General features: G+C 43.2%; 1 protein-coding gene across 10 annotated transcripts in view; it reads right to left on the reverse strand.

Moving 5' to 3' along the window:
• Window positions 1-15,143, reverse strand: part of LOC149070705 (muscleblind-like protein 1) — a 139,235-nt gene that overhangs the window by 64,872 nt on the left and 59,220 nt on the right. For all 10 annotated transcript variants that reach the window (XR_016194996.1, XR_016194997.1, XM_089248751.1 and 7 more), the window contains exon 2: window positions 9,818-10,393. Coding sequence is in view for 8 of the 10 variants with exons in the window: in XM_089248751.1 (XP_089104877.1) it covers window positions 9,818-9,997 (180 nt within the window). In the remaining 2 variants the exon portion in view is untranslated. The remainder of the gene's footprint in view (window positions 1-9,817; window positions 10,394-15,143) is intronic.

The following is a 15,143-nucleotide window of genomic DNA, read 5'->3' on the forward strand; positions in this document are numbered from 1 at the left end:
AATTCATGTCAGATGGCAGCACCGCTGAACTAACACGCATTACACAGAAACAACCTAAGAACCTAAAGTTAGGATCACAACACGTACACGCCCTTTCCAACATGTACCAATTCGCAAGAAATTCTGCAGAGGAATTTGGACGAGGTGCATGTGCGGTTTCGTAGTAGTACTTACTTCCCTTCACAATCTGTGGGGTCATTTGAAGGTCATTTTCTACGGTATAAGCATCCATCGCACGAGAGACACTGTCTCCGCAAAGGGCAGGCACACCTTCAACACAATACAGTGAAACCTCGATACAACGACACTCCGCGGAACAAGAAAAAATACCGTTGTCGATGAATTTATTGTTACATCTAGTCAGATGGCAACACCAGTATAACTAACACGGAACAAGCGTAACGCTGACAACGTAAATCCGTTTTAGAGCTCGTATTTACACACACACACACCACGTTCCTGAACGTATCAATGCGTTAGAAATTGCGCAGAGGAAAAGCTTCCGCGAGGTGCATGTATGCAGGGCCGCAACTGGAGGGTCTAGCGCTCCGGGCGCTGGATTAGCGAGGGGGGTGCAGAACTCACTTTTTAACTGATGCTTCTATATCACACGGGGCTGCCAAAATGCGTGATGCGTGCTAGTACCTAGTTGCGACCCTGCATATACGGTTGGTTACGGTTAAGTAGTAATAGAGACACTGCAGGAAAGCGACTTAGAACTAACTCCTCTCTTCACTCCTGCCATGAAATTGCTAGGTAAGGGCCGTATTCACCGACATGGTTTAACGCATGTTTGTGAAGGACAATATCAACCGCTATCCAAGAAAAAAAAAAAAAAAAAAAACATTGCACGGAGACGGTGGCGCCGTCTATTAGCCAAAATTGCAACCAATTAAACCATAGTTTCCCGAACTTTTTGTTCCGTATCGGCCTCATCATCAGAATTTTTTTTTTCTCTCACCGCCCATCCACAACTCAATTGAACCCATAGGATCGCATTTTAAATCCGTAGCTTCTATCGCCCCCCCCCCCCCCACACACACACCCCAGACCATTCCATAGCCCACTTAGGGAAAAACACTGCACTAAACGAACTGTTTGTTTCTAAGTTATGTCATTTCAAACCCAAGTCCCGTTTTCACGGGAAATAAAAATATCCCGGGAAGTTACCGGTAGCAGTGATTTTCTTGACCAGTCGTCACTTGGGTTAAGGCAAGGGGGAAGAGAGGGGGGCGGGTCCAAGTCACTCACCATTATTTAGCGACAAACATGGGACCAAAGCATATTAAGAAGAGTTACATGCAAAGCTCTTTAATACGCTTTGCATGGGCTCTTTTGACGGATCTTCATACCTCCTCCTCCTCCCCCCCCCCCCCCACGAGGGGGAAAAAAGTTGCCATGCAGGTAGGCTGACCATATTTGCTCGAGTAAAATATGATGAAATCGGCCTTCGAAATACGGGACAATGCCAATTATTGCCAAAAGCGATGCTGAAAAGTAAGCAAAGTTGCCAACTCATGCTAAAAATCCCAGAAAAGTCGCCAATCGCGGGAAAATGAAGCACCACTTCAAATGGCAGTGAATTAAAAACAAAAAAAACATGACAAATATATGCGAGATGAACATTCTTTATCCGTATTCGCAATTATCGTCATGTAAGTTGAGAAGAAAATTGTAATCGTTGATTTGAAGAATAGAAAGTCAAGTTGTCTTCGTTCAAAAAAAAAAAAAAACGTGAAAAACCGGGACATTTTCGCAAAAAAAAGGCCGGGACAGCCAGAAAAAAAAAAGCCTGACTGTACCGGGAAATACGGGACGTACGGTCACCCTACGTGCAGGTAATAATCACCAAAGCAATCCTCCCAATCTTGCACATGTAAACGGGACGGCTTTATGGAGTCTTTCTTTCGAAACACCCTGTACAGAATAGAAATAGAGTATCACGACTCAAATGGTGATGGAAACTCAGGGTCCCGATACATCGGGAAGAGCGATTTACATCCCAGTACCTTATTATTCTATAGCCATGATTTAAGGGTGGGGGGGGGGGGTAGAAGGTTCTAATCACACAAAACGGGACGTGACATTGCCCGACAGGGTTGGAAAGGGTTCTTCAGTAAGTAATACTATGAAAAATTAACTAGTATTCGCGGTCATAAAAGCTACACTGTCAGTTACAGCATAGACTGGCGTTTAATACTCTCGGCTATACTCTTTTTTTTTTTTTTTTTTTTTTGAAGTAACGTTCCGCGAGTTTTACGGAAAATTACTCGAAATTCTTCAAAGGAACATTAAAGTCTTTTTCTATCCCCCATTAAACTCTCGTTTGAAGGTTCCTTATTCGGTGGTTTTCTTTTCTCTCTCTCTCTCTCTCTCTCTCACGTAAAGGCTAATTAGACCGTAACCACGTTATCTATCGTAGAAGTCTATTCCAAACTGGTTACACAGAGACGCCACAATCTAGTACCGAATTATTCTCTGCAATGACATCATTGGAATTCTGTCATATAACCGAATAAGATGCCATTAAGAATATTTCATATCTTCAAAAAAGGGTGGTTGATGACGTAAGTATCATCCAAACCCCACTCCCCCATCAAAAGTCACCAAATCGGACCCCCCCCCCCCTCCATTGACGCTGATGTAATACTTGAATGACCCCTATACCGTTTTAGACCTGTTGCCCTCTGCGGCGAGACTTTTTACCGGGGAGATCGGCTGGCATTCGCCAATCGAGAAGTTGGGAACCCCGGATAAACCCAACTTCAGACGCTGACCACCCCTGTGACGAACGCTGGGCACGAACCCGGGTCCTCGCGATGCCAGTCTCGTCACTATGACCAGGGCGCGTCTTAAGAGCTTCATTGCCCCCCCCCCGGGTCAAGTGATTTTTTTTTAGGTCAAACTCGGCAAATTCTCGAAAAAATTCAACCACTTCTTATTTTTCTGAGGCTCCCTCTTCTCTTGAGTCCGTGCCAGGGTGGACCCGCGCGTTAAGACGGCGCTGACTATGACCACTCGCCCACCACAGCGGCTAGCAAAACTATTGTTGGAGCTATTACTAGAGTGGAACCACTGGCTTAAAGAAAAAGGCAGTGTCCTTTGAGTTATTGACGAATTACGGCCTCACAGAAAAGACAACTACGAACTCAAGAACCTCACAGCGACCGAAATTAGCCACCTTATCGTCGTAACTGGAGTACGAAAACGATATCATTTCCATTGATAATTCTGGAAGAGAAAGAAGATTTCTTTTTCCATATAGAAACCATATCTATTTGTTATTTCACCCACGTGTTCAATTTCGGCCGCAACGTTACTTTCCGGAGCAAAGAGCGGAATTAAAAGTAAAAAAAAAAAAAGAAAACGAAAGATAAGATATTAAAGGCTACACACACATTACATTTCCATATCGCAAGTATGTTTACCCTGGCCGATAACAATCCGCTTAAATCGGGTTTCCGATAACGATTTCAAACGTTCCGAGATGTAGTAATAATGCTTATTTTAAGAGCAGATGGCGGTGGCAACGTGGGGCTCTTCTTCCGACTTATATCTCTGGTTAAAAAGTCCCAGTGACGGGGGGGGGGGGGGTGTTATATTTTGCCTACTTGAAAAATATATGCACGAGTCGAAGGTCATTAAATTTTTTTCTTCTTCTTCTTTCTTTAATTTTGCCTCTTGATTACGAAAACACTCGGTAGAAATCGCGGTAAATGCTCGTCACACGGGAATAACAGAGGTGGGTGTGTGTGTGGAAATGAAGTTCTCTCTCTCTCTCTCTGCAATAAGGAATGATACAACAACAACTAAGTTAGCATGAATCTTGGCAAGTTCTTGCCACAAATATACACACACACCAACTATATTTAGATGCGATTACGGAAGCCATCATTTCATCTCTCGCTCTAAAAAAGCATTAAAATAACAGGAAAAAATGGAAACTTTTCCCCCCGCTTCTTTCAATGATGATGATGACGAAGACGATGACTCCCCCAACTTCGCAAATAGTTCTTATGTGTGCGCGATGCACGTACATATTTTTAGAAGGAAAAAAATATAAACAAATTACCCCGCCACGCCCCGTACTTCTTCTCACAAGGTTCCAGATCATAATCTCAGGGGGAAATTTCGATCTCGCATCGGTCAGATAAATATTTTCTGCCATTATTAAGCATCGAAATATTCATCAACTTCAAAATACACTTTAGTCCGGAACTTACCACAAAGTGGTTGAGAAATGAAGAAAGTACCAAGTTACGAGCGATTTCTATGGGTTTGATACAAGGCTATCAATGTTTCTCACCACCCTTTAAGGCCAGTGTTTCCCAAAGTCCAGGGAGGCGGTGGAAGCTTTGAATTTAGTATAGGATTCCAAAGGTTGTGACTTGAGTTAGGGGGGCGATGAGAATGAAAACATTTTTGAAGGGGCGATGGAACAAAAAGTTTGGGAAACTCTGTTTTAGGCGAAGTGGCCTAAAGGGTGACGACGGACAATCGGCCGCATTAGCACTTTGACACCCTGCATATAGCATTCTTTGCGGCAGAGGAGTAAGCAGGTGGAGGGGGGTGGGGGCTTGGGAACGAGTGATCAATGTTAACGAGTAATCGTGCTAATCAATGGGTGAGAAGAGGGGCTTATGGAACACCTTTTGAGCATTTTTTAAATTGGAATATCACCAATCGATTAACACACATATCAAAGTTTCTCACATGGTAGTTCCACGGAAGTGACCTAAAAGGGCCACCTTGTAAATTAACCCTATAAGGGGCACAGCAGAAAGCACTAAACTTCCCCCTTCCCCGAAAATGTCATTTCTTCTTCAATGAATAAGGCTTTCTTCCGAATTTCAACAAGTGCAAACTAAGGGGTATAGGGGAAAAGCGCTACATCGAGAAATCCACTTTACAAAGTTCCTGGGCTCATCAACGCTGGAGTTAGGGGGCTTTTAAGGAAGCGAGATATCTCGCCAATGCCGCTTTGATAATGAAATTCCGCAGAAGGAATGCTTACGAGGTACGTGTACGGTCAATGGTAGTATGGTATGGTAGTAGAGGCCACTTCGACATCACTGAAGGCTCCTCGAGAAATAGTAACGAATATCAGTGCAAATAGTTATAGTAATTTACAGAGTACATTTTTGAAGGGGTTCTCCTGGTATAGGCCTGCATGGATTTGCTTGAGAATTTTTCATGCGTTTTACTTCAAGGGTTCCCCAGCACATGGAAAAAACTTAAAGGGTTCCCCCCAATGCACGCATGGAAAAAACTTGGATTCAAGTTCGATACCACTCAAGTAATATCCGAGCACTGGGGTTCCTAAGTACATGGATATGCAAGGGTGCACAACCTCCAGCATGACGGCAAAATGCGGTCCGCCAAGGGGTTCCGTCCGGCACGCGAAAAATGTTCCTGAAGAATAGTATCGATGCACAAAACACGATAGGTTTCTGGCTCGCGGACTAAAAAAGTTTCGTGCACCTCCTGCAGAAAAGTTTCCTCAGAACATTTCTTCAAGGGTTCCCCCACGACATGTATATTGTTCTGAGAGCTCTCTCAGAGGTTTTGCATATTTAATGATATTGTTATTATAAACGTTAGCAAGCACAGTGGTTCTCAACCGGTCCTGGATAATCTTCGAGAGGCCACGGGTGAAAATAAAGTGAAAGTGGGAGTCATGGCAGTTTGTTTAAATGGGTTGGGGGAGGTAGAGACCTGCGGGGGGGGGGGGATGCAAGTATATCTAAGCTACTGGTTCTTAACCAGGGGAGCCAAAGGAGGGAGATTCCAGAGGATCGGTGAGCTAGAATAAGAAAACAATTAACTTTTTGCTTTTACTTTATTATTTTTTTGCATTATTAAATGCTGAATGTTATTCAGTGCAGGTGCCCGTGGCGTTCATCTATCTCAGTGTTTCCCAAAGTGGGCGATGGAATGGTGGTCCAAGGGGGCGATAGAACACATTGACTTAACATAGGATCCTATGGGTTGGGGGGCGATGTGAGGAAAAAAATTTCTGATGAAGAGAGCGATGGAAGAAAAAGTTTGGGATACTATGATCTATCTCATAGTTTCCCAACCTTTCTTTGTCCCATCGCGCCCCCTTCTTCAGAAATGTTGTTCTCCTATCGCCCCCAACGCAATCTAACCCATAGGATCACATGTTAAACCCGTAGCTTTTACCGCCTCCGTGAAACACTCCATCGCTCCCCCTGGGGGCGTTAACGCCTACGTTGGGAATCACTGATCTATCTCATTGACAGGAAGGGAGGAAGATCCCTGGCCTTCATCTTAATGACACAAAAGGGTCCATAGAACATAAAATATTAAGAACCCCTCGATCTAAGCGAAATATGGCGGGCAAAAAGTAAGACTATATTTCAGAATCTAATTGGATAGCCCAATAATCTATACAAGACGAAAGGATTACAGATATTTAGCCCGGGGATGCGGAGATCCACCTTGTTTATAAAATTTTTCTGGGCTACAAATCTTCTCAGAAATCAAATTAATGAGTAGCCATGTGGGTATATATATGGTCAAGAAGGGGACCCATGGGAGAACAAGGGTAACAGTGACCCAGGCTTCAATAAAGTTTCCGGAAGTAATAAGTAGAAACGCAAAGTTATACCATAGTAATGTTGAAGAGAACGTGGATATTATTTTCATGGCTCCTCTGTACAGGGCTGTAACTAGAATGGGCGAGGGGGGGGGGCGCTGCCCCAGTAGGAAAAACTTAGGGGGCGGCAGTTTTAGGTGAGAGCAAAGAACACCATTACAAAATTATCGAATTTTAAAGTTGGGGCTCGACAAAGATCCTAGTTACGACCCTGCCTCCGTGTACATGAATATCATCCCAAGGGTCCCCCAAATGTATGGATATTATTAAAAGCGTTCTCTAGAACAGTGTTTCTAAACCGCCGGGCCGTGAGTGGTTAATTAATCATGCGTATAACTAGGGCCTTGCAAATCACGAAAAATTGATCAACCGGGCCGCGGGCTTCCAAATGTTGAGAACCACTGCTCTAGAACGTGCGCGTTTTTTCCAGGTGATTATTTCTAGACCGTTTTTTCCCCACAGGATTCCTAAACTATGAATATTTTATGGGCGATCCCTAGAACATGCATTTAACTTCAACTGCTCCATAAAACAATGGCATTGTGTTTCACGGGCTATATACACAAGGCCGTAGCGGAAGAGGGGGACTTGGGCGTCTGGTCTCTCCCCTCCCCCCGAAATGTGAGAAAATGACCGAAAAAACGGGAAAAAGATGGCCAAATATATTGTTCTATCACTTTACCCCCCCCCCCCCCATGAACGAAATTTCTGGCTACGGGCCTGTATATACAGCATTAGGGGTCATTCAAGTATTATGTCAGTATCGAGGGGGGGGGGGTTTCGGATTTGCTGACTTTTGATGACAAGGGGAGTCAAAAATGGCTAAAACTCTGCTTACGTAATACTTGAATGGCCCCCTTAGTCTTGTTACTTCTAGGGCGAAGGTTCTCAACGCATAGCCCGCCGAGCTCTTTTGATAACGTGTATAATGTGGCCTTAAGTAAAATGTCGAATGTGACACGCGCAGTGTCAACCGTTCAAGGCGCCTCTCTTCCAGGACTTCCTTGAAAACAAGAAAATTATTTCAAGCGATTATTCTACGCCCAAAACAAGTTGAGAAACGTGGCACTACGCACTTTAAACCCACACAACGGCAATGCAATTCAGTTTCCAAAGAGAGAAATGCGATAACGCGACGATTAGGCGCAAAAAAAAGAAAAAGAAAAAAGAGCCAAGTCCTTTTTCCGGCTTTCTCAATAGGTTATCATCATCACATTTCCGGTTTCTTCACTCTAGGCATCGGTTACTATATATCTCTCTTCTGCATTAAATAGAGAGTGAGAAACGGGGCTCGTGTTTGTGATGGATACTGCATCCTTCTCACACAGCTTCCTGACAGTACGGTAATAAAGCTAGGCCTCAAGAGTAACGTGGTATTATTCTTCTATTAACTTGACAACCTTATTGTGCATCATTCGGTGGGGGCATTTTGAATTCCCGGTGATCCAGAATTCGTGGGACAAACTTTCGGGGGTGATAGAAACACCAATTTTTTCTCATGGAATTTGCATTCCAATGAGATGCAAACTTTAATAAAACAAATTAGTGACACATTTGTGACACTAATTTTGGTGATGGGGTTCCCCGAAAGGTTGCAATGGGAATCGTATATACCTGGGGTTCTTTACCTTTCTCAGCCGCGACCCGAAATCAAAAACAATGCGTGAGTTCCCGAAATTAATGAAACCAGCGAAGTAATAAGTGCTTGGACTGCAAGTGGATTTGCGTGACCAATCTCGTACGAATTAAGTTTGGGTCGTGACCAATAGTTCAGGAACCGTGTTGCCAACTTGGTTATTTTCCAACTAGATCTGGTCCATCTAGTTGTTTCTCTAGTCTAGTCTTTTCAAAAAATTTTCTGTGTACTCGAGTCTATTATGAAAATTACGTGAAAATACGGGACGTATGGTCATCTGAATATCATCTGGTTGCTTTCTTATGAAGAATCTAGTTGGAAAATTTTTTGACTATTAGCAACACAGCTCAGGAATCCCTGCTGTAAGCTGATTCACACGATCATCCTTATGAGCCCCTGCAAATCAAGTTTGGATCGTGACCAAGAATCCCTGGCTGTAAGTTGATTTTATACGATCCATCTCGGAACGGAAGCCCCCCTGCGATCTACTGTACATTGCGCAGGAGATGGACCCCACAATAAACAATCGGGGAGAGAGAAGTAATCGTGGAAGATAGGAGGCATCTCATACACGGATGATTTTTCTATTAGGGAGGCTGCCGCACTCATCAAGGGCCAAAGGAAAGGAGCGTGGGTGCTTGGTGCTTCGAAACACGTGTCTGGGGCTGATGATATTCGCAACTATCAATGAAATCCATTCACAAAAGAGCGGTCCAAAGTTTGGTTCTTTGCAGAGAGACACGGAAGAAAGTGAAGTGCTCTAAACGTCGACCACCAGATTTTGGTTTCTTTTCTTTTCTTTTGAAAATAAATGGCTACTTCTCGTACCATAAAGAAAAGAAAACGATCCTTGTTCTACGTTACACATTAGTTTCCTTTTTGTTAGTGCTTCACCAAGATTCGTAAGATCCGTCTAATAACAAAAGGAGAGATTCTTACAAAAACAATGCAACACCCAATGCATCAAGAACGATCGAGGTTTTTGCGTGAAACACGTGTTCACCTGTTGTCACATAAATCTTATAATTCAGACTTGGTCCTGTGCGATCCGTTTACGTTTCTGAAAATGGAAATAACCTTTGAAAGGTACATTTTTCACCAAAAAAACTATTCTCTCAATGCGTATGTTAGACCGGAAGTACACATCGTAGACATTCCTCTGCGGAATTTCTAACGAATCGGTACGTGGGAGAACGTGAGCGCGCGCGCGCGCTGTGTGTGTGACCTTAATGCATTCATGTTGTCAAAGTTGTGCTAGTTTAGTGTTCCTGGTGCTGTCATCTGAGACATCAGACACTGGTCACTTCGAAAAGAGTCTATAACTTCTCAGGTTATGAATTTGGAAGGGTGGGGGAGGCTTCGAATGGAGCTGAGAGCACGAAATCTTGGTTCATAATGAGCATTGAAAACTACAAAGGACACTTCGAGAAACTGAAATGGAAACCAAATTAAGTCAAACTCAATTGCTAGTTTTGAATTTTTAGAGTGCCCTCACGTACAAAGGCTGCGAATGGAAATTTTCTAGTACACAACTAATAGATGCTACAAAATGTGGAAATTACCTTGATGGAGTCGTAGCATGCGACGACCCTGCCGTTCTGGACTTCGACGTGAGGCGGCGGGTGGGCGAACTTGCATTCGGTGTCATTGCGGGTGCACTTGCTCCTCTGGAACTCCCGGCAAACCTCGAGCTGGAGCCAGCGGGAGTCCTTGATGGCTGCCAAGCTGCTCACCATTGCCATAGCATGATTCGGACGGAAGATGTTGGAGAGAAAACGACGATTATTTATACAGTTCCGTATAAACGTGACGCGACCGACGGAGAGAGAGACACACAGACAGGAACACAAAAACTTATACAATAATATATATTATACACGTATGTATATTTGTGTGACACGGAATTTAAAATATATATTTATCTCTTTTCTTTAAAATTTAAAATGTTCTCTTTCTGTTTTTTGCACACAGTTTAGTATTTGGTTGTTATTTGTTTCTAATATCCGCATTTAGTGTCTTGGCATTGATAAAATGGCTGCTGCGAAGTCGTGGCGGAAAAAGCGGTTGTAACGATGATAATGATGGCGAAGCAAACAACTTGACGTGTGTTTCAGAAGAGATAAAGCGGCAGGAATATCCTATAAAGACAAAAGAGAAAAAGAAACCATCTATTAGAACACGTGGAGATAAATTCATAATTTGGTATTCAAACAATTTTACGTACAAGGTATCTATCTACACGAAGGTTTTTAACACAGCGGACTGATGCGAAGATATATTTCGGAAAGAGAGAAAATTCAACTGCCCCTGCGGAGAATCGGATCCGCGTAATTTCACTTACCGGGTGAACGCCCTAGACCCACTAGTTCTCAACCTTTTCGAGCCCGCGGCCCGGTTTCATTCATTTGTGTGAGTCGAAGGTCCGGTCAAATAGACCAACGGAAAATGAAATGCCAATCACTCGCGGCCCGGTATGAATGTGGCCAGGGCCCGGTAGTTGAGAAACACTGCACTAGACTACAGAGGCAACGAATATCTCGATCTTTCCTTGGAGCTCGTGTGCACTGAACGGGACCGTACATGGACGGTCGGACCTAACTCAGGCCAAAGCTCACAAGGTGTGTGCAGTTAAAATTCAGCTGTTAATAGCTGTCTACAGTTAGACTGATCGAAAAATCCAAGAAATTTTTGGAACGTGTTGGTAACCCGTAAAGACCCAGATAGCGCACAAACGTCAGGGCTGCTTTTTCTGTTTTTTCTGGCTAAGTGCTTCGGGAGTTCCGCCCTGACTTTGATGATTGTGGGTGTTTCATCTTTGATATCAGAGCTGCACCAACACCTTCCCCCCCCCCACAAATAAGATCTATCTTATCTATGGGAGGGGGGGGGGGGATCTGAACTCACTGAGGTTAAAAAAAAGGATCAAAGGTGAGGAAAAAAAAGCATACCCGCACATTTGTGCGTACCAGGTCGGAAAGGTATACAGCGATGCGTGTGGTATTCACAAAACAAATAATTAGTTCCAAACTTCACCACTAAATGGCGTATTTGATTCATTATCCAATATCCTACTGCAGTGGTGATTGCTATACTATAATCAAGCCAGATCATGCTGAGTATGATGACCACCATTGCCAGCCACCATCTAAAACTTTAAAATAGCATGTCCAGCAGTCAGGTATAGGAATACAATAGAGAAGTTGGGTTTTATGCGGTTTCCGGAATGCAAGCGGGTCTCCCATTAGTAAAAGTCACCAGGCTGGCCTTCAACACGATACTTACAAAACATGAAAAATTCAAGCGTTCACCACCTTCACTTCAAAATATGGAGGAGAGATGGCAGCACCAGCAAGAACACGAAAAAAAAAGAACAGATCTGCCAGCATAAATACGTCAGGGGTCCCACACGTTCACACATTTCGGCATATATACCGATTCGTTAGAAATTCCGTAGAGGAATGAATGTGTACGAAGTGCATGCACGTTTAAGTTGTGTTAGTCAACCGTAGGTTATATACCTACCGTATATATAACACGAAACAAGCATAACTCTTATAATATCAATGTTTCAGAGGAGTAGTTCTCAAGGTGTACGTCGTGGCTGTTAGGGTGGCTTCAACCTTTGTCAGGGGGGCGTCGCGGTGAGCTGGCGATATTCACGCGTGCCTGTTCGTCCCTTTGAAGTAGTTAAGACTATTCGGTTGAGTCGTTGATACACGTTAACAAGGGCGAGGGAACCGCGGTTGAGTAAGGAATGTATAAGAACCACTGAGTTAGGGCCACGAGCACGTACACACACACACACGTTCAAGCATTACCAATTCATTGGTAATTGCCTCAGAGGAATGATTACAAGGTGCATGTACGGTTAAATAGTATTCAAGTATAGGGTACACCTAAAAATTCCGGCATTTCTGGAAACTAAACTTTCTCGCTGTTTCAATTTCTACGCCTTCACGAAAACGCTCCGAAAATTCCGTGGGCTTCTGATGAATAGTTTCGGCTGCAAACAGCTCGGAACAAGTGAACGTTGTACTTCTAAACACACCTTAAGTCATTTCTGCAGCGTGATAGCTTAGGAAATGGTCACTTATGTAATAACAACAAAAAACACACAACATACATCAAATCACTCTCTAGAGTCAAGAGGCCTCGCAAAATAAAGGTACAAAAAACATGCACGTATTTACAAATCGCGCTAAATTTAAACGGCGGACCGAAGATCCAAGGCAACACGCATCTTTCCCATGCATTCCATCACCCAGTTTTTGGCCGCAGCAACATATATTTCTTCACCTTTTCAGAGAAAAAGAGAGAAAGACGCACGGCCCTCCCGCACGCACACACACACACACACAAGGCATTCCATCCTACTCCTCCACACAGAGCTGAAAATTTTTAGGTAAACATTTCCCAAAAAAAGCACAGATCGGGGTCCTTCTATTTGTATGGTACAGGCCTTTGGCTGCGACCCCAAGGTTCCAGTTTCTGTTCTGTTGGGCCGGCTGAGGGGTTCTCCCTCTTTTTTTTTTCCTTTCCAAAGAATAAAACCTCAGCTAAAACCAACGGGCGGGGGAGGGGGGGTATTTTACGAGGCCCCCCCCCCCCAACACACAAATTTTTATGTTTGTTTTCTTTTGGATGTTAAGGAAAGTCGACGAACCGAGTGGATTTATCTCCGGAAAGGTTTCTTTACCACACACAAAAACCACGCGATGATACACTCACTCTGCCTTGATTTGTTAAGTTTTTTAACAGTTGGAATTGGCGGTAGAGGGCCTTTCCTGACGTGATTTCCGACTATGTTCGATTGGAGTTAAAGAAGCCCAGGCTCGCGCGAGCGCTGGCTGGAAGGGTATCGTAAATATGACACGTCCGTCGTGATTTGGCGTGCCGGATACAGGAAATATATATATATAGATAGATGATAGTTTTTTTTCTCTCTCTCTCACGAGTTTGTTTCCCTCCTCGATTTTGAAACTTTCCAAAAATGGTCTCAAAGCTTTTTTTTTAAACCTCTCAGAAGGGGATGGTGTTCAAGTTGCGAGTCGCTCTGCCTAGAAACGGCTAAACCGAGAAGAAAACATCTTCCAAGACTGATTCGGGCGGGCTACATGAGGGGACACGGTGGCTGATGACGGTGGATGTTACGGTAAACACTTCATGCAATGTAAGGTCTTTGTGACACTGGATAACTCGACCCAAAATTCGTTGTTGTGATGTCAAGTCCCAGCGCTCTTTTTCGGGGCATTTAACCCTCTGAGATGGTGGCCACTACAGTACTGCTAGTCACAAACTTTAAATAAAGTGTTTGTCTTCAATTCAGATTTATTTTCACCTGTATATATCACAAACAACTTGTATATCACGTTTAAATCTTCTAGTGATGTATTTTGAAACGCAGTAATGTATAGAAGAATATTTACAACGTGATGAGGACAAACAATTTACAACACACCGACATATGTTTTGACACTCATGGGTGTCATTTATTACATACTATTATTTCATACTCATTATCAAGGTGGAAGGAAATGTAAACACGTTTTGTCCCAACGAAAAACGTGGTCAGAATGAGAGAGCGTCTGTGTTGGTCAGAATTGTTTCCTTCAATTCAGTATTTTTATTCTCAGTTTTGACATCTCATAGTTGTTGCCTTCTGTTGTTGGTGACGTCATATGTCCAGCTTGGCCCGTTCGAATATTCTTCAAATGTTTTTTTCAGAATGAAAATGTGATAGGGCAATGGAATGGAGAGCGTTGACTAAGTGCCATTTACTGATTGTTCATGAAAAGTTCGATCACCATCTAAAAGAAATGGTGATCGAACTTCTTGGATTACTTTAGCCCCTGGAAAATTAAATTTGTGGTCTTCACTCCAGCAGCGTAAAGCTACTGTGGACTTACGGGCCTCTCGATTTTTTAACATACCTCTTATGTTCACTTAATCTACATTTCAGGGAGTGTTTGGTTTGGCCGATGCAAACTTGGGCACAGTCTGGTAATGACAATATAACAAGCGCAATGCCAACTGGAATGCGACGTACGGAAATCAATATACTGGAAATTAGACAGTTGATGAATTGACGCTCGATCAGATAAGGCTCACCTGGTCGAAAATTAATTCGAAAGTGAAGATATTCACCAGATGTGGATTGGGCAGTCACGTCTCCAGACCAAAAACCCTATTTAAAATGTATGAGACGCTCTTGGGAGAACAACTGCAGCTCGCCGTCCAACTCCGAAACCATCCAAGAGCTAAAAACGTGAGTTGCTACGTAGGTGGGCCACCCACGGCATGACCACTCAAATGCCATTTTTCCAGAATGACGTCACGTTTTGAGAGCAGTATGACTGAGATGGGAACCACATATCCCTATATTATAGTCATCTTATGTTTGACTTTGCAACATGGGTTTTGGGCATAATGTGTCCATTATTTAAGAAACCTAGTGCAAATCTTCCCCCATGTAAAAAGTCATCATTTCATTGCTCAGCATGGAATGCTAGATCCATGATTACTCTAAAATAAAGCAATTCAGGACGATAACTTGGCCACTGTAACAACCTTTTTTGGGGATAAGTTTAATAAAGTTCTTATTTTCCCCCAAAAGCAGAAAATGCCGAAATCTGCGACGTACGTCACAGAACAATCAGTGCTACTGCAGAACAATTTGGAAGAAATTTAAGGAAAAAAAATGTAGAAAACACTATTATGGGGATTTTTACAACAGAACATATCCACTTAACCGAGGGCTGGTTGCAGACCAATGCAAAACATTCTACTTTGGGGCTTATTTCTTGGGTAAAAAATAAAGGAAATATGCCGGGCTTTAATATACACTCGAGAGAGCGAGTATTATTTTCCAAAAAAACTCCAATAACATAC

This window comes from Pholcus phalangioides, unplaced genomic scaffold (genome assembly GCF_987345545.1).
Source record: "Pholcus phalangioides strain wild (caught in Gottingen) unplaced genomic scaffold, Ppha-v1.0 ptg000020l_1, whole genome shotgun sequence".
Lineage (NCBI taxonomy): Eukaryota > Metazoa > Arthropoda > Arachnida > Araneae > Pholcidae > Pholcus > Pholcus phalangioides.